The 20325-nt window shown below is 34.9% G+C and overlaps 1 protein-coding gene across 4 annotated transcripts in view; it reads left to right on the top strand.

The window, feature by feature from the left end:
• The window catches only part of LOC113107194 (small conductance calcium-activated potassium channel protein 2-like), a 33301-nt gene extending 14702 nt beyond the window's left edge, over positions 1 to 18599 (top strand). For 2 of the 4 annotated variants that reach the window (XM_026269529.1, XM_026269528.1), the window contains 7 exons: positions 618 to 713; positions 1525 to 1943; positions 9095 to 9236; positions 9546 to 9656; positions 10345 to 10472; positions 14888 to 14957; positions 15737 to 18599. In XM_026269529.1, the coding sequence (XP_026125314.1) occupies positions 618 to 713; positions 1525 to 1943; positions 9095 to 9236; positions 9546 to 9656; positions 10345 to 10472; positions 14888 to 14957; positions 15737 to 16030 (1260 nt within the window). In that variant the 3' untranslated portion in view covers positions 16031 to 18599. Of the gene's footprint in view, positions 1 to 617; positions 714 to 1524; positions 1944 to 9094; positions 9237 to 9545; positions 9657 to 10344; positions 10473 to 11435; positions 11954 to 14887; positions 14958 to 15736 lie in introns of those variants that run through there. The other 2 variants (XM_026269532.1, XM_026269530.1) reach the window with 2 other exon arrangements.
• Positions 18600 to 20325: the final 1726 nt, after the last annotated feature.

Raw genomic sequence — 20325 nt, 5'->3', positions numbered from 1 at the left:
TGGTCTGTCGTCGGGTTATAGAGGGATTTTGGGCACTTTGCTGTTGGAGCTCCAGGCCAACTAGATCACCTTAAACCTGCTGTTTGACAGTTAAACTGTTGTTGTCTTCTTAGTATGAATTTAGCAGCATTTAGAAAATGCTTAAAATCCAGTTTGAAAGTGGGACTGTGTGGTTTTGGTTACATACAACAATTAATAGTAACCACAAACCCTGTTTTTTACTCTTAAATCAAGTTCTTCTATTCCCAGTCTTGAAAGACTCCATAACTTGAAAATGCTAATGCTGACTGCTAAAAACTGAAATGCTATATAGAGGTAGCTTTCATGCATCAGAACTGCAAAGTTCAAACTCCTCAAACTGTTGTATGCTTCATCTAGCATGTTTGCAAGACTCTTACCCACAGTAGCCAACAAAAAATGGTGTTTATCTGTCACTTATACATATATTTACTCTTATGGACGACACTTATCCACAAGCAACATACAGTGCAGTAAAGGCATATGTTTTCTTAGTATGCATGTTCTCTGGGAATCAAGTGCACAAAAAACAAGTGAGCTGCAGGAACATAAAAATGTAAACTAATGTCGCTGTTGTTGTTTTTTCAATGTCTCTGCAGGAATCCTCATATTCATTTGCACTGAAATGCCTTATTAGCCTCTCCACTGTAATTCTGCTCTGTCTGATCATTATGTACCACGCACGAGAGATTCAGGTAAGAAGCAGACTCAGCTTTGGAAGCCATAAACAAGAACAGAGACTGAGACACAAGCCTAAAAGATTACAGAGGAAGCACTTATGCCAAAGCCTAATGACTTATAGTAGCAGCAGAATGAAAACTTGCCCTGCATTCAGTGTCTGTGCTTTTATTTTTACCTATCCATTAAGAGGTCTTTATAGAGAAGACACTGATTTTGATTAATGATGGTATTACAAGTGGAGCTTATGGCAAATAGGAGATATAATTTAATACAGGCCTGTCAATCAGTTGCTTTGTAAGCAATATTTAATAACTTGGAACATCAGATGATGGTCAGATTACTTGAATGAATGACCAATTAAAAAAACCCTTTATTCCTGATTGCAGGTTGTGTACATTGCATTCGTTGAAACAAAAGAGAAGAAATCCCTATTATAGTCATAATACTAAAACCACAGAGAATGCTTTCAGATAATATATTCTTTATATTGTGTTATGTCAGTTTATATATTATTTATATATCTGTATACTGTATGTATGTGTGTGTGTGTGTGTGTGTGTGTGTGTGTGTGTGTGTATACACATACAGACATATATATTTTATGTCATTTTAAATGTACGTTTATTTGTTTATATATTTTTGTAATTATTATATCATGATATATTCTAGTACTTATTATGTAACATAAGTTTAGACCATTAAATAGCATCTTAACATGTTTAAAACGAGGTGAATATACCTGATAGAACTGTATAGTTTGTGTGTGTGTGTATATGTGTGCTCCCTTCAATGCCTTCAAATTTGTTGTTTCTGTCTAACGTTTAGCTCTTTATGGTTGACAATGGAGCAGATGACTGGCGGATAGCCATGACGTACGAGCGTATCCTGTTCATCGTTTTGGAGCTGCTAGTGTGTGCCATCCACCCCATTCCAGGTCATTACGTCTTCACCTGGACCGCCCGCCTGGCCTTCACCTACACCCCGTCTGTGGCGGATGCAGACGTGGACATCATCCTCTCCATCCCCATGTTCCTGCGGCTGTATCTGATTGGCCGGGTCATGCTCCTGCACAGTAAGCTCTTTACGGACGCCTCGTCACGCAGTATCGGAGCCCTCAATAAGATCAACTTTAACACACGCTTTGTCATGAAGACTTTGATGACTATCTGCCCAGGCACAGTCCTGCTGGTTTTCAGTATATCATCATGGATCATTGCTGCCTGGACTGTGCACGTCTGTGAGAGGTGAGATAAACGTTTAATTTCTGAAGAAACACTGTTTGAGCCTGGAGTAGTTAGGTCTGGGCCAATAAATCGATGCATCGCGAATCGAGAAATGATTCAGCATCGATTCTGAGATTTTCCGAATGCATCGCGATTCTTTCTTGAACCGATTCTGAGATTAGTTTTGAACAGCAGATGGCACTGCATGCTTTAGAAACACCCGTACTCTGCTCGTTTCCAAATCATTACACATACTTGATCCTAAAATAATCATTCATAAAATTCATAAAGGTTGAATCGAATTACAAAGGTGTTCACAGTGGGCTGTGTTAACATTAATCTTTCTGCATTCTAAGATGAAGTGAAATTACATGACTCAGCCAAAAGCACAAGCACTCTTTAGCACTCTTCTTTATGAGCATTTGAGTGTGCAAATAAAAACTAGATTAGCGCGCCATCTGCTGTTAAAATCTAAGCTCAAAATCGATTCCAGAGGAATCGCGATGCATTCTTAAAGAGCACCTATTATGGCATTTAAAATGTTCCAAATATTGTTTTAGAAGTCCCCAACAACAGTTTTGCATGCATGCAATGACAAAAAAGACTTTAGTTTTCTTATAATATGCATTTATTTTTACCTGTTTTGACAGCGATTCTCAAATGATTCGTTTAGTGATTCACTTTTCAAAATCCCGCCTTTATGTGATGTTAGCGAGTATAGCCCAGAGTTCATATTGTAAAAGCACAATCAGTCTTTGTTTGCGTTAACTCGATGCATAAATAAAACTTTTTTACCAAAACAATTGCTTTAACATTACGTTACTACGAGGTATGACTCTATTCTTAAAGAAAACTCAGAAAACAACGACAAACAATTCATATATCTCAATACAATTGTCACTGAAGACCTAGAAGCTAAACGGTGCTTACACAACAAACCAAACAATTATTAAGCATGCTACATAAAACAAAACATAAAAGCAACAATTATTAATAACACTTACAGGTTGTGATACGGAGGAGGAAGCTGATGCAAATACACTTGGAACTGAACCTTCCTTCAATATCAGCCGGCTGGCGAGTCCAAATTTGATTGCATTTAAGTTGGTAAAGCAATCGTCTTCAAAATGGCGTGAAGCACAAGGCTCGGACTATACTTCTGTGGTACAGTTGTATTTATGAATTGTAGCCACTTAGTCTTCAAATGCTCATCCTTGGGCAGATGAAAAAAGTTTGCTTTTGAGTCGCACTTCAGAATACAGCGTCTCGTCGCCATGATGTTTTCTAGTTTTCACTGGCGTCTTTGAGCGCAATAAGTGGGCGTATCGTATTCAAATAACTTGACAAGTTGACGTCATCTAGTCAGAGAAAAAGCTTCGGTCTTCTAACGATTCATAAAAATGACTCTTACTTTTGAAAGACAATAACTTTATATACGGTTTTTGTTCACTTAGATCTATGTTACACACTACATGAAGGGTAAATTTAAAAATTCCATTATAGGTGCTCTTTAAAATCTAAAAATCAATCAACAAATCGATTCTGCATCATTTTATCATCCCAGTAAAGGAATATTCCACTAAAAATGAACTCCCCTTTTTCCTTCTACAATGAAAAATACGATTTGGGGAAAACTTCACCGTGAGGTCCCAATTGTAAACAGTAGTTAACTTCACTAGTTAACATTAACTGACAATGAAAAATACTTCTAAAGCATATATTAATCTTAGTTCATGTTGATTTCAACATTTGCTTATATATTATTAAAATCAAAAGTTGTGTCAATTAATATTTTATTGACTTGAGCTAACATGGACAAGAGCCCAGAGTCGATCAGATGATATATTTAAAGGGATTCGTCAATTTTTTTTTTTACTTTAATAGCTATTGTGAGTAGGACTATTTCTTCCGCATCTTATCCAATGCCTCTTTTGCTTTTTCCAAAACATCATTTTAAAGTTGGTAATGGAGGCTTGAGCCATGATAGCATTCTAATGCAGTTATTAATGAAGTTATTAGAAAGAGAGAAAGAGAGAGAGCTTGTGTGAATTTGGCTAACGTTACCTCTGTGAGTCTCTAACCAGTGCTGTTATTACCTTTAAGTTGCTACACTATATAGGATTACTGATAAAATCGCCAGGGCAGCGGTGACAACACCTTTTTGTGCAAACTGCACGACCATCATCAGCCAATCAGATTCAAGCATTCAATGGCCCCATAGTATAATGTTAATTATTGCATTAAATATAGTTAACAATTGGAACTTTACTGTAAAGTGCTACAGATTTTCTTTCTTTATTTTTTTCATTTGAAATCGCAAAGATTATTGGAGTAGTTTTTACAAGAAATTCTATAGCAGTCTTACTACTTTAACATTTCATGTTTAATTTATTGTTTTACTTGCCATCTCTTAAAAATTGCTGGTAAATGTCTCAATCAAAATGTATATAAAAAAAAAAGTAAATGGGTAAAATTTGCTTCTAAATAAATCCTACACCATATTTTTCAGTGTGTGGAAACAATGTGCCATATTTTAACGATCTAAACACAAAGTGTAAAGCGCTCGGTTAAGGCGTGTCCAAATCCACTTTTGCTATTTTAACGGCGGAAAAACGGTCTGTGCGCCGGGACGCATTTTTGGAATGGGTTGTCCCTATTCTCTTAATAAGTAATGGGCGTAACGTTCAATAAACCAATCAGAGTGTCATCTCCCATTCCCTTTAAGAGCGAGATGCGTTCGCGCCATAGCGAAATTTGTTGGCGGAAAAGCTGAAAGCTTCTCAAGCGAAGAAACCGATCTGCTCGTTTTCTACCAACGTTCTTCCAATGTGCTCTTTAAATCACAAAAAAATATTGTGCCATTGACTTTAGACTTTAGACCAGGTTTGAGTTGGTCTATGGCGTAGTCTATTTTCAGCTCTTTATAATAGCAATGCGCCAGAACACTCCTCTTTTTTAGACCAGGGTGCTCAGGGGTGCACAAATGGGCGCAAATGCATTTGCTTCTTAAATGACATGGCGCTGGACAGAAAAATGCAAACGGCGCTGGACTGAAACTAGCTAACACACTTGCCTTGAGTCGCATTGCGCCGGGTGTATGATAGGGCCCAATATGTGAAGTTCTGATGAAAAATCTCTGAAAATATCTCTTTTTCATATATTGTAAGTGAATGAGGCCGTCAAATGACAAAAGAAGCGCCATTAAAGTGCCTCATTTCACTCATGTACTATTTTCATGTCTTGTGAAGTCTTTCAATAAGTTGAGTGATGAACAGATCAAAATTATAACCTAGAGCCAAAAAGCTGACAGGCTGTTTTTGTCCCCCATTTACTTTTATTATATTAAAACGAGAACTCTGGATATGCTTCCACAGAAAAGAGAACATCTAATGGGTTCAAAAAAAAATGGGTTTTTCTTTTTTGAGTAAATAATTCCTTTATGTAGTTCTTTCCTTCCAACGCAGTTGCTCAATGTTGTTGCTTTTAAATGTGATATCAGTGGCAAGCAGATGTGTGCGTGTTTCATTATTCATGGTTCTGTTCTATGTTTCTCCCACATGGCTGCTTCTGGATAGGGGTCCAAAGTGAGTCTGTGATCTGCAAGGAAAAACTATCACATGGCTCTGAGCTTCTCTTCATCTCTCTTGATGAGCTATACTGGCAAAATGGCAAATTGCTGGTATCCTGGAAATCCCAAATTCTGTTTATATCCAAATTCAGTTCCATGTGTTTTCTCCTTTAAATTGTCTGTCATCTTATAACCTCTGATAAAGAGTGGTCTTAGCATTGGGTAAATGCATTTTTGAGTCATTCTTTGGATTTTGGGATTTTCACACCGATGACGCCATGTGTCAACATGGTGGTCATCATGTTCATGGCAGCCTGTTCTTTTCCTAAAGCGCTGTCAAATATTTGACCATTTCTGGTGCTCTAAAGTGCTATTCTTACCAAGATAGCATCTTGACCTAGACCTCGGGGGAGAGTAAAGATCCAGTATGTTGTAATGACCCATAAACATAGAGAGAGCAGCACAGCTATGCTAATCAGGTCATCCTGAGCCCTTTAGCCAGGTTCTGCGCCCACTTCTTACCCATTAGACTATATGTCCTACGTCATCCACCTGCTATTTCTTCACTGCACTGCACCACAACAATTGTATAGTGTACAGTATATATGGGTTTTCTTCAACTACGTCCACATTTAACCCTGACTTATAGAATACAGAGTTTAATTTGTGTACTAACAAAGTTTAAATAAATGCATCACGGTAAAATTGCAGTTTTTTCTTTTTTCACCATAGAGTTTAATAACATTCTATTCTAAACATTTTTCCCCACACAAAATTACAGCATCTTTGTGTTGATTAGTGATATTTTTCTTTGTTTCACTAAGGTACATTTTTGTCAGTTGGTCATGATCCGTAGGACTGGTATATACACACACACACACACACACACACACACACACATATATATTATATATTTACACACATTAACAAAATAATAATAAAATAGAAATATGAAAACTGTTAAATAATAGATATTGACATATGAAAAATGACATATGTTTGATTATAGATTTGAAAATGCAATATTTTTATTTTTTTCAGATTTTATGACTTGAAAATAATTATTTAAATTATTTAAATAATCTTAAAATGAACCTGAAGTACACAATTACCCCTTTAATTATCTTTTTCTTTTTGCACTTTAATTTCTCACACTTTCTTTCCTCAATATTTAAAGCATGGTTGTGTTAGTGATTTTTATTTGTAAAGTAAAAACTTTATCAGTTGGTCATGATGCAAATAATGCTGCAACTGCAGACTGGCATATTTTTACATTAAATAACAGTTTTTTTTATTTTTTATTTATGTTTTTTTTTTTATTCCATTAACTTTTTAATTGTGTATTTAAAAACTCTTACAAAATGGTCAGCAATTGTTGAAACACCCATATATTGAATGAAGTTTATTTTTCTTGCCCCATTTTTCTTGATTTAAAAATAAATCTAACAAAATGTGTGTGGTTTAAACAGTGTGTTTGTTTTTCAGATAAATTTATCTTGTTATCTACTGTTATCTACTAGACAGACAGATTTAGAAAAAAAAATTCCAGTGTGGTTGAGGAAAAAGTGTTGAAGACACCAACTAAGCTAATGTGCTAGTCAGGTGTCATGCTAGCTTGTTATTTTTCTGTATTCTCATGTCTTGTGTAAGAGTTACAGTGGATGAATCTATCAGAGGAAGGGAGAGGTGCTTTATCAGCACCTTAAGAACCCTTTGCTTCACCCCTAAATGGCCACCGCTACTTCTTCACTTTAAATCATTTGTCGGCAGGCTAGTCGACTGGCCTCATTTAATAGCACTCAAGCTAATGAGTTCTCAGTTAAATTCATGGGCATAGAAGCTGGACGCTCACTGATAGATTAATTTGAACATTAATGTAGAGTTACTCCGTAGTCAGCACATGGGCATATTGTTCATGCTGATTGAACATGGATTTGAGGCCAAGAGAAGACCTTGTTCTGAAACTGACATCTTCATCATTCAATTGTTTTATTTTTTTCCATTTTGTTTTTGGAGTGAGTGTTTCTGGAACTGAGTGGATCATTTTGTTATGAATGCTGGAAGAATCAACATAGATGGTATGCTGTTCCCTTAACAGAAATTTGCAAGGGTAACTTCCAAAAGTGTCTTTTACCTAAAAATACCAAGTAAACAACAGATGTATTCTAGTAGCAGTTATTGTAGTGACTGGCAGTTACCGTAGTAAATTTCTATATGGGTCCAATCTATGTTTAAGATTCTGTGAGTATGTGCAAGTGAAGCTCTTTGAAGTTTTCTGATTTGAGATAATGCTAAAGTGACTTGGTTGAAATCGACTGCCTGAATGCTCTTATGTGCCCCATATTGACCGAGCAGTGCATCATCTGAGTTCATGGCAGCTTTGGATTTGGTTACACTGCCAGCATGTTTTTACCCTTTTTATGCTCGTGTAATGGACTGTGACTCCCACAATAGTTTTACAGAGATGCATTCTCCACACCAGACTGAACTAGAACACTGGGGAACAAGAGCAAGCCATCTAATAGGCCCTGGCTGCCCTCTCGTTCATACGAGCAGAATATGGACAGCACTTCTCTGAAATTACGTATACAAAGGCACCTTGATTTATATTTGGGCTGTCCACCTTTTTATCCAGTGCGGTCAGGCCTGAATATTGATGTATGCTGCTGCATTTAAAACTTGATATTGCACTTTAGGTCGACTTTAAGATTACCCTTCAAATGTAATTGGGCTTCTTAAAGACCACTAATGCAAAGTGTTCCTGTATATTTGAGCTGTGCAACACTGTCAATGTGCAGTGCTGCTCAAATTTCAAAGGGACTGTTTGTATTTACAGGTGCGCCCCAAATAGCGTACCTATGCACTATTCTATGATGTTTTGTAGTATAAATAGTGTGAATAGTGCGTTCACACTGAAAAGAACAGCTTTAATTACAGAATGAAGGGGAAGGGGCTATCAAACTCCGATTACGAATGACAAAATAACCTTATATAATTCATACACTACATGGTTGAGTACATAGTGCATAAGTACATAGTGCACGAGTGCATAGTGTATAGTGCGTCATTTGGGACGCAGCTTAAATGTTGTAACTATAGTATGGGTATATATATGTAATTAATTAATTTCGATTATAGCCTAAACTGATATACAAGATGCACATGTATTTTTTTTCATTTTATTTTATGTAAACTTAACTTTTATTATATGTAATGTTTTATCTTTATTTCACATTGTTGAAATTATAGACCGTAAATAATTTAAGTCATTCATTCATTTACATTTGAACCTGAACTGAGGTAAAAGAATCAATTCAATTATTTTGCTTTAGTTAATTTTGTTTGTCAACATAAATGTAGCTAAATTGTTTTAAAAATGTAAATAAAGTTAATTAATTTGGATTTTAACCTGAATCTAAAATAAAGGTTTTTTTTTTTCTTTATTTCTCATAATTCATATTAATTTAAAAAAAAAAATTTTACAAACTCGTACTTGGGGCACCTTTTGAAGACTTTTCTTTTTCGAAAATGTATCCTGTAGGGTATTGATTAGCCCTTCTTATCAAATGAATCCCAGTATTTTCTTGTGATTTTATCTCATCAGATACCATGATAAAATAGAAGTCACCAGTAACTTCTTGGGAGCCATGTGGCTGATCTCCATTACCTTCCTGTCTATTGGTTATGGAGACATGGTGCCTCACACATACTGTGGGAAAGGAGTGTGTCTCCTTACTGGAATCATGGTGCGTCTATCTTTAACCCTACTAATAATGTACAAATGATACACAAGTCTTACATTTAAGTTTATCTGCATATATTTTTACAGTTATTAGTGTCCACTCTGCCATAACATCATCAGGCCATAAAGTCATTTTGTAGAGGAACTGTATATAAAAATTAAATTTTTGAGATATTTACACCCTTGTGAGTTTATCCGCATATTTTTTTTACAGTAATTAATGCCCACTCAGCCATAACTGTGAAGCCATTTTATAGAGGAACTGCATTTAAAAAGTGATTTTGCTATGATTTGTGTTTGTGTGTATTCTCAGGGGGCTGGTTGCACTGCCCTAGTGGTGGCTGTCGTAGCCAGGAAGCTAGAGCTCACCAAGGCTGAAAAGCATGTCCATAACTTTATGATGGACACTCAACTCTGCAAAAGAGTGAGCATGTTTTAATATACAGAATTGTAGCTAAGTGAAAACGAAGTAAGTATGAAATAAGTGTTAAAAAGAGCAGTCAAACTCGCTGCACTTTGGGTCAAATGTTGAGGCTGCATAAGCTGTGGAAACTAGCCAACATTCCCTTGATGAGATCATTTTCTAGACAAAACCTGGCAAGCACATCTCACCCATAATCGCTAATTCACCAGAACCTTCCAGAGTCTACAACTACAGTAGTAGCACTTAATGCTGTATTTCAAGAGCATTCACTTTGAATTTTTTTTATGGTGTAATGAGTTACCAAACATACTGTACGTCTTTCTGTCTGCACTAGCTGTAGTGATGTTTTAAAGGGATATTTCACCCAAAAATTAAAATTCTGTCATTAATTACTCACCTCCATGTTGTTCCAAACCCGTAAGACCTCCGTAAGGACATCATTAAAATGGTTCATGTGATGTCAGTGGTTCAACTAAGAAAACCAAAATATTGACTTCATTCAACATTTTCTTCATGTCAGTTGCATTGTTGTCTATGGAGGGTCAGAAAGCTCTCGAGTTTCATCAAAAAATATCTTAATTCACGTGAGGGTGAGTAATTAATGACAGAATTTTCATTTTTGGGCAAACTGTCCCTTCAAGATTAATATTTAATGTAAGTTTCTTATCTGGACTTCGTTTGTTCACAGGTGAAAAACACGGCTGCTAATGTACTCAGGGAAACATGGCTAATCTACAAACACACAAAGCTTGTGAAAAAGATTGACCATGCCAAGGTCCGGAAACATCAGCGCAAGTTTCTGCAGGCCATTCACCAGTACGTATTTTTGCAACATTTAATCTTTGTCATCTCCCTTTTGCAGTGTGTGCTGTCTGCATTTGTGTTTTATATGAGATGAGATATAAATCTACATTTTATGGTGCTTAAAACTGGATTTAGTTCAAGGTCTCGCTTTCCAATTTAGGGAATCTACTCGCATAAAGTTTTTTATATGGAGTTTTGGAAACGGAATTGAACCTTTTAGACTGAATAGACTCAACCTCATATTTCCTTTCTAAATAATGTTAGGATCTTGTTTTAACTGTCAGATCATGGAATGAAATCTTGATGCTGATGATGCCGAAAGCAAAAGAAGTTTGGGACACAAATAGTATATCAGAAAAATTGTTGTGCATACATGACTGAATGCGCTTTTTGGTTAAGAATGACTTGGTGAGATGTATACTTAAGTAAAAAAAATAATAATCTAGATTTTTCTCACAGTATCAGTCCAGTGCTTAATAGTGCATAATACTGGCAAAGAAGAAGAGAGAACCCATTCACTGCTGTTAATTAATTATTTCTTTGTTCTTTATTGCTCACTGTCTATTTGTTTACTTAATTGAGATATACTCAAAGGCTAAATGCCATTGCTTTCATTTAATTTGTTTATATTTATATGAATATTTCACTTCAAAAATAAAAGAGTGTGTTTCATAGCATATTAGTTAATGCTTTGAAACTTTTATGAAGCACAATGAAATTACTTTGGTATTGTGACATCCCTAGTGTAGACAGTAACCCGGATGCATGATAGAGAAGTTGTTTTTTATATATGCTGTTCAGTATTATGAAAAAATGACATGACAAAAATGTTGCTAAATGGTCTGGCGATGCAAATCGAATTAGTTTATTTTAAGTCAATCATAAAAGTTTGAAAGTCTTTGGTGTGGTGTGCAACTTGAGGTTTTTAAAAAAATGTATTCTGTGTTCCATTTGTTTTGCCTTAAATCACTGCAGAGCTCAGAAGTAAGTCATGTCTTCTCTTTTTCCTTACCATTGGAACCCTTTTTCATTTTTAGAAGTCTTATTCAGCAATATCAACCAACATGATGAACATTGAAAACATTTGAAGCTGGGCCCCATTTTTATTTAGCTTTGATATCCATTAATGGCGTTTGGATGAATTGCATTTAAATGGTTTACTAACCTGATAAGGTACTTCGAGGGAAAAGTTCTTCACATCTTCTCAGCTTCAAATTTATCAGATGCCACAATGTCAGAAATTCATGCATCTAGCCTGTACCAGATTTCCACAGAACCTCGCACTGCACTTTTAGTCTTTTAGAGTCTTTTAGTCGTACCACTGTGTACAATCTGCTGGTCTGCAGTGTTTTCTTGCAAACACAAATATATTGCAAATCATTCTTATGGAGATACTTTCAGAGAAATACCGAAAGTGAATGTTATTAGACTGCATGGGAAGTTTAGACACAAACTTCAGCATTTAGTACTCATTTCCTTTCCCTTGGTAGGTTCGCTTTAAAAAGGGACAAATCACCAACGAAAATAAAATAAATCAATTTTGTCATTTACTCAACATTGTGTTGTTCCAAATCCACATTTTATATTGACAAACAAAATTAACTGGACAAAAATCCTCAAAGAAATATTTTATGTACCTCAGTTCAAGTATTTATTTACATTTATTTAAAAAGGTAATTATTATTTAATAATAATACTGCATAATATTTTCTACATTTACCTTCATAATCAAAATTAACAACAAAAAACTCAGGACTATATCTCAATTCAAGTTAAAATCTGTTTTTTTATTTTTTATTATTAATATTTTTTTATTAAATTATTAATATTATTTGTTTTTTAAATATACAATCATAAATAAAAATGTTTTTTGTACCTCAGTTCAAAATTAATATAAAATTTATAAAAATTTATACATTTCTAAAATTTAAATAACTGGAATAAATACATTAGTAGCTTCGTGTCCACATGAAAAAGCGTGACCATTGCATTATACAGATGTTTCATTTTGTGTTCCACAGAAGAAAGTCAGTCTCATGTAGTTTTGGAACAACATCAGGCTTATTAACTGTTGAAGAGAATTAAACTAATCCTTTAAGTGCTGTAACATTTTCTGGCCATGTTATAGGTTCTCTGATGTGAATCGCCAGTCCTGCCTCTGTTTGGCATGCGGTCAAAGTGAAAGCGCAACTGCTGAGCACAACAATTCATTTATAATGTATCTGGCCTACACTTTTACGAGACCACGTAGACATTCCCTTGCCTAATGCAAACAATCATAAATTCTATAAATATCTGCACATGAAATGCTTCATAAACTCAACAAATCGGCCTGTGTTCTGGAGAAGGTAACCGTTGCATCTGGAGTGCAGGGAACTATGGAGGTCTGGGTACAGAAACAAACAGACCAATTTTGGCCCTCCCAAAATTGAGAGTTCATCTTTGAAACAGTTCAAGCACATGTGAAAGAGTACAAAGTGTCCACCTTTTATTTTCCATAAAGCTTGCACACTTGAGTTTTTTCACACTTGTTTTTTGTTTTTCGATGGGAGGGGGAGAGTTTGGGTCAAATGGCTGGTTGGGGTTGGTTTAGGTTGCTTGGATAACTTTGGAGAAGACCGTATGTTTGAATAAGTCATAATGCTATGTTTATATTCTGCATGTGAGTATCATTAACAAGCATTTTTCTCAAGAAATTGTTGTAAGATCTGCCAAAATTCCTTGTTCTACTGTTACAAAACTCTCATCGACATCTCCCCTTTCCTTTCCGGGTTTTGTTTGAGCCTTCCTATAATGGAAAGCCCAGTTATGTGTATTTAGAGAGATTCTGGTGTTTGCTTTCTGTATTCATTAGGCTCTGACATTAGGGTAATGCTAATGCATCACTGCTAGCACATCTGTCATTACCATGGAGCACAAACCATGTGTCTTTATCAGTTCATCTGTTTCCACGTAACACCGGCTCCAGTCTGACACAATATCATGAAAGTTTTCTGCTACATCCTATTGAGTTTCAGTGTATGCCATCACACTGTTGACAAATTGTTTAGGGTGTGCTTCCACACATTTTACAGCGTTCTTGCTACAATAAAGCTTTTTATGACAATTTGTAGGCCTGTCTGCCAGCTGCAAAAAAAAAAAAAAAAACACAATGGGTTTTTAAAATAGCAAATTATAGTTAATGGTTTATGATTTACAATTAAATTTGTCTGTGATTAACAAGCTTGTTTGACTTTCAGGTTTTGTTTGACAATATAAATTCAAACATGAATTCTGGGGCCAGTTGCATAAAATTTGCCTCTATGTTAAGTGTCTTAAAGACTAGTTTAACCAACTAGCAGTTAACCAAGGGGTAATCAGTCTTATATTTTGGATACAGCTTAGACTAATCTACATTTTAATGTAACTGAATTTTTACAATTTTGGTCTTAAAGAACAAAATTAATGTAAATTTTAAGACCAGTCTCAACCTTTTATGCAATCAGCCCCTGACCACAAGCATGAGAGTTTACATTAAAAAAATGTTCTGAATCAAGCCTTTAATATTAAATATAAATTTAAGCCTCTAAGTACCATCTGAAATTTAAAGGACCTGCACATTGCAATGAAAGTAAAATGACTCAACCTAAGCATAGGAGCTTGATAAAAATCCTAATTTTGGAGGAAATTTCACATGACACTTAGAGGCTTTTGCATCTGATCTTCTTCATGCATATATATATATATATATATATATATATATATATATATATATATATATATATATATATATATAATGAATTGAATTAATTTGGGTTATAATGTATATACATGTAAATATAAATTAAAAAAATTCTACAAAATGAAAATAAACCAACAAAAATCTCAAACTAACGCGTTTTTAAAAATCTTTTTTTTATTGTTATTTTTTTTTTACAGTATGTTTTTTTACAATATAATATCTAACTGCATTTCCTTCCTGTCCATTACATTTTGTTGAGAGTTTCTAAATGCATCAGATCACCATCCAAAAAATTCTGCAGCACAGTTTCTTGAATTTGGGGGTACGGTATGCTTACAGAGTTTTAGGACAATGTCTCAATTGTTGTTCTTTTCGACCCCTTCTTTTTTATTTTACTTCCTGTGGCTGAATAAGTTTGCATGTCTGACTGAACCGAACTGGAATGTAAATGTTTGCATGTGGGCACATCATTTAATGGAAGAACACTATTTACCTCCTAGATTTTAGCCTAATTACCAAACTCTGTTTCTTCCTCTTCTCCCCTGCTCTTTCCGTTGACACTCCATCACAACCTCTTGCACTTGCTTTTGCACTCCTTACTCTGTAAACTCCTGCCTCCTTTGTATATCTTTGTGTCTTCTTTCCTTGTGGCCCATCTCTTTCTCTTTGCCTGTCCACCTGCTCCCTGGCTTATTTTTTTCCCCAGATTGCGAAGTGTGAAGATGGAGCAAAGAAAGCTGAATGATCAAGCAAATACACTGGTGGACTTAGCAAAGGTGTGGACAGTGTTCCTTATTGCTTGTAAACCTTAGTACATTTGAAGTACAGTACATGCAGGAAGATATATTGTAAATTTCCTACAGTAAATATATTAAAACTTAATTTTTGATTAGTAATTTATTTTTTTTTGCACCCTCAAATTCCAGATTTTCAAAATAGTTGTATCTTGACCAAATATTGTCCTATCCTAATAATCCTTATTTAATCAGCTTTTAGATGATGTATAAATCTCAATTTCGAAAAAAAATGACACTAGTTTTATGGTCCAGGGTCACATATTGCATTTTAAAACATGCAGGTATAAAACAGTTATTTAAATTGTATTAATATTTCACAATATTTCTGTTTTGAACTGTATTTTTGATCAAGTAAATAGTCAAAGTAGTCATGGTGAGAAATCTTGCTGACCCCAAACTTTTGTTTGCTTGTATATACTTATTGAATACTTCATAAATTCAGCTAAATTGCACCATGCTCATTTCTAAAATAGTCTGTGAAATAGTATACAGTATGCAAGTGTGTCCGGACCAATATAAACAATGGGAATTTTATTTTATTTGGTTATTTGACAATATACTTGTGTAAATACATATTTTGTGTCTTTTAATTTGTAATATTGTATTTTAAATGTTATATGATTTTAAATATTTTGTTAAAATCTTAATTTTTTTTTTTTTTTTTGTAGTCAGAAAATATGCTTACTCTCCATGCAAGTGGACAACACAGGATTTGTGGAGTTTTTTGTGTGTACTAATTGTGCTTTTCACTTCTTCAGACACAGAATGTGATGTACGACCTTGTTGCAGAACTTCAGGAGCGCAGTGACGACCTAGAAAAGCGGATCGGTCACCTAGAGGCAAAACTGGACTCCATAAACAGCAGTCTGCAGGCTCTGCCTGGCCTGCTCTCAAAAGCCATACAGCAGCAACAGCACCACCTGCTGGACGGGCTGACCCAGCGTGGGTTCACGCGACCCTCCTCACAGACCTCCGAACGCTCCTGGGCGTCATCTGTGCACCGACGGAGAGCACCCTCTACTGCACCACACACATCCTCTGATAGCGGCTAGCACGCTCTCACACACTCCAAACCATACTCTAAACCTACTACACACACACACCTCCGTCATCAACTAACACTGCTAAATATACTTTTAGTACTAAAACGTTAACAAGAATGACAACTCCAACACACTGGAATAAAATGTAATGAATTAACACATCATGGTAGAGATATGGTTTATGTTTAGCCATTGTATGGCTGTTTAAAGTTAGCTTTTTTGTAAAGCCCTTGTATAGTATGAACTGGATTCAGACTGCAGGGGGGTGGAATGGATTTATACAGAGAGATATTGTTTGGAAACAGAATTCAATGGAGCTAAACCCACGGGAAACAAAGAGGACTGAGAAGGAAGGAAAAATGCGAGGGAGAGGAAGTCACCAGACAGGCAGTTATTACAGATATGAGCTTTTTTCTGAATACCTTACCATAATTCTACTACTTCTTACTGCAGTATATATTTGTATACAGTGTACAGTATGCAAGTTTTCTGTATCTATTAAAATGCCCTATGACATTTGTTAGAGAACATTGCATTGAATACCATATCCCACAATGCAATATGTTCGATTTTTCTTTTTCAGCATTATTTTAAGCAGTATTTCATAGCATAAAACATTTTGACATTACAACAAAACAATTTTTTCCCCAAAATGTAACTAACCCTCATGTGGTCCTCGGTCATTTCAGACCAAAAACATATTATGTTTTGAAATGTTTGAATTTCAGAATGGTATAAAACTTGGTGACTTTTGTGGCACTTACAATATGAAAAAAAAAAAAAACATAATTAAATGAAAATTCACATTTATGATCTTTGCCAAAGTAAATGAATGGGAAATGCCAAAAATATGAACATACAGAGCTTTTTGGAGGGGATATAATCTCCAAATCATCATTGGGTTAAAATGCCATTAAACACTTTATTTGAGAATAATATGAAATATTCTTTCTAATAATTGTATTAATTATATAGATATAAATGAATAATTTAGAGGTAAATCTTGCTAAAAAAATGCTAAATATTAAGGGATTAAACATTCAGTGTTATAAGATCACGTGGCGACAGCTACACGTTTGCAAATGCAATGGAAGAAGTAATACTGTAAACAGTATATACTGCACAGTATGAAGTAAGTACTACGCTGGTATTCTAATCCATTAAATAAAGGCTCATAGAATTGTTGTTGAATTGTCCAGCTCACAGAAGCAGGAGAAGGGCCTTTGGAAGACTGGTATATAAACAATTAGCCAGATATTAAGAAAAGAAAAAAAAAACAGCAAAAAAGATTAAATGTATTATCAAATGGATATTTTTCAGACTAAAAATTTTAGCTAGTCGAATTCAGCTGATAAATGTTTCCACATTGCATATTTTCTTTATATTACACTGGCCACATTCAAGGTCTAATAAAATAATATGCATTCGATCTTTAGGAATAAACAATATTCAGCACACGTTTTCCACTAGCAGGTGTGAAAGGCTGTTTAGTGCTTTACGGGAGCTGAATAACATTAAACATGATTCCAGCAGAGCTTCCAAAGGTCTTTAAAGCTCGGGCAATCTTTAAGACAGTCTGGGGATGTGATGGGATGGGAATACTGTATCCTCCTCACGCCTTTCAATGCAAATGACGATGGAGCTGACCTATAGGATGATTTTCTCTTAATTTTCCCTTTCTTTTTTATTTTCTCTTCTCATTTTTTACAGAGATTCCTTTTTTATTATTTACCTACATTTTTTATAGCTTGTAGAGGATATACAAAATGTTTCCGCAGAGTGGCAGCATATATGAGAACATGCATTCCTTGATCAAAGACTTCCAAAAGTTCACCTAAACAAAATGTGAAGCCCACACTTGGATATCATTACCACTATTGTATTAACCAGTTTGGTTCCCAGTTCTAGGTTTAGAATGAAAGCATCAAGATGTGATTGTCATTACGGGTTTGAAAAACAGCAAACTGCCTTTACTGTGTGTCTTTGGCCTTGTTGACCAAGCCGTATCTGATCTACATAATGCTGGGCTCCAACATAAAGAAATAAATGAACAAATCAACTACCTGGTCACATTGTATTTTTATCAGTCGTGTATGCGTTGGACATGTTATCTACTTCTTAAATGGATTCTTCACTGGTTCAAATCCACTAACCTTTAACTTGGTCCATTTTAAGACAACAACAGTAGTAATGACGCAGAATGTGGTGCACAACCTAAGAATAGCAGTCCCTGGATTACTCCCAGTTAACCATGTATTGAACATTTGTGTTGAAGAAAATGGACAGTATTTTTAGGCCACTCTGTACAAGGCCCTTTAAAGCCTGTAACACAAGTGCATTTATTTCTCTCAATGTTCACTCAACCATCTTTTCACTGCACTGCAGAGGAGCCACTGCTGAGCAAGTGATCTAATGCAAAATTTCTCCAAATCTGTTCTGTTGAAGGAGAAACTAATCTACATTTTGGATATTCTGACAGGTAATGTAGGCATATGTTACGTCACGCAAAATACAGTGAATAACATTGCGGTAATGGCCCTCTAACTGTACATTTTCTCTTATGTATGCAGTTTTGAAAGTTGATATATTCAGTAATTTCAAAGGAGTGGGTGCTGTGATCTGGATAAACGTGTCTCATCTCACCCTCATTGATATTCTTTCTTGTATTATGTCTTGTTTTAGTAATTGACTTTAGTGCTACAAAGCACTTTAGTGACATGCACAGCATGCATAAACATGATACATTTACAAAAAAAGTTACATGCAGATTAATAGCTATTTAGAATAAAGATCAGTTTCTCAAATGAATGTAAAATAACTATGGACACCTAAAGTGGTGTAATCTTACAGTAAAGAAATGAAAGATAAATATTTATAAAAATGAAAGAAAATAAAAAAAAATTACTTTTCAGAAATTCAGAAATTGCTGCCTTTTGATGTGATTAAATTAATGCATCCAAAAGTTGAAAGTTTCAAAAATAACTCTATTTTTCTCCCTGCCTCTTTTACCCTCATTCAACTGACCTAATTTTTCTCTCTCAAAAATATAGGGAAGGCAAGGTAAGATTATTCTTTGTTTCAGGCTGCTAAACACAAAATAAACCTTGTGACATCATTTTTTTTTTCATTTTATATGCAGTGAATGGTTGCATGTGGTGATAATACATTTAAAAAGGTATTCATCCCTTTCCACACCTGAGGTCCAGTCAACTGACGAAGCACTTCTTTTTTTTTTTTTTTTTACACACATTACACTTTAGTTTGCTGGTTCATCTTATCTCAACTTCCTCTATCTGTTCACACTTTCTCTGCCACAAAGCTGTTTTACACTGAATTTTTTCTGTCACAAAGTTGTTTTCCTCCAAAAGTGCTCTGTACTTTCATTGCATTAATATTTAAAGAAAGAAAGGGGGGGGGCACTTTCTGCTTTGCCCCCTTGCTCGTCTCTACTCAACACTCCTCCCAGGTCCAGTAGCTTTGCTCAGTGAGTATTTATTAATATTTAAGAACCAAAACAAATAAACCTGGCACATTTTTCATGCCGGTTTGTTTTCCCCCTTGTCTAAGAGGGGACACTCTTAGTACCGCCAAGGGCACAGAAGTGATGTGAATAAATGGATTGATAAATTATTTATTACTTTATTTTTTACTTAAAAAATTGAGTGCTTTTTGTCCTTATAGAGGTAAAACACCACGATTGGTCATGTTGCTGTTACGCATCATCAAAAGATACTATTTTCAGAATCCCCATCTTATAAAAAAAAATAATTAAGAGTGAGAACAAAGAATCAGTTGTGTGATTTAAAAAAAAAAATATATATATATATATATATATATATATATACATAAATTTTTTTGCCTAATTTTTTATTATTGTAAAGTGAGGTTAGAACTATAGCCTGATGCATAAACTAAAGCACCTATTTAAATTGCAAGTTCGTCATCTGTATTTTTCATAACTTTTTAAAGTCAGATTTAATCCAAAAAGTAAAACTGATTTCCCTAAGTTAAATGCTAGTTGGTCAAACTACTGTAATTCTTATGACTGTCTTAACACAGTGCCTGTGCAACTTGCCCCTGCTGTCATTCTGACATTCAAATAACTATAAAAAAAAAAAGTTAAACTATAAAACTATAAAAATTAGGGCTTAAAGCATGGCCATTTACTTTTGTCCACGGATGGCCATGGTGAATATTTTAATAAGTTGAATAAGAAAACTCGCGCCATGTTTAGTTCTCACCTTGTTTTATTCCCATGCCATTCTTTGATTGTACGCAAGACGGCGCTATTTAACAGCCGTATG

Source organism: Carassius auratus, chromosome 8 (assembly GCF_003368295.1).
Source record: "Carassius auratus strain Wakin chromosome 8, ASM336829v1, whole genome shotgun sequence".
NCBI lineage: Eukaryota > Metazoa > Chordata > Actinopteri > Cypriniformes > Cyprinidae > Carassius > Carassius auratus.
The sequence above is the reverse complement of the archived record's forward strand: the minus strand, read 5'-3'. Positions and strand labels throughout refer to the sequence as shown.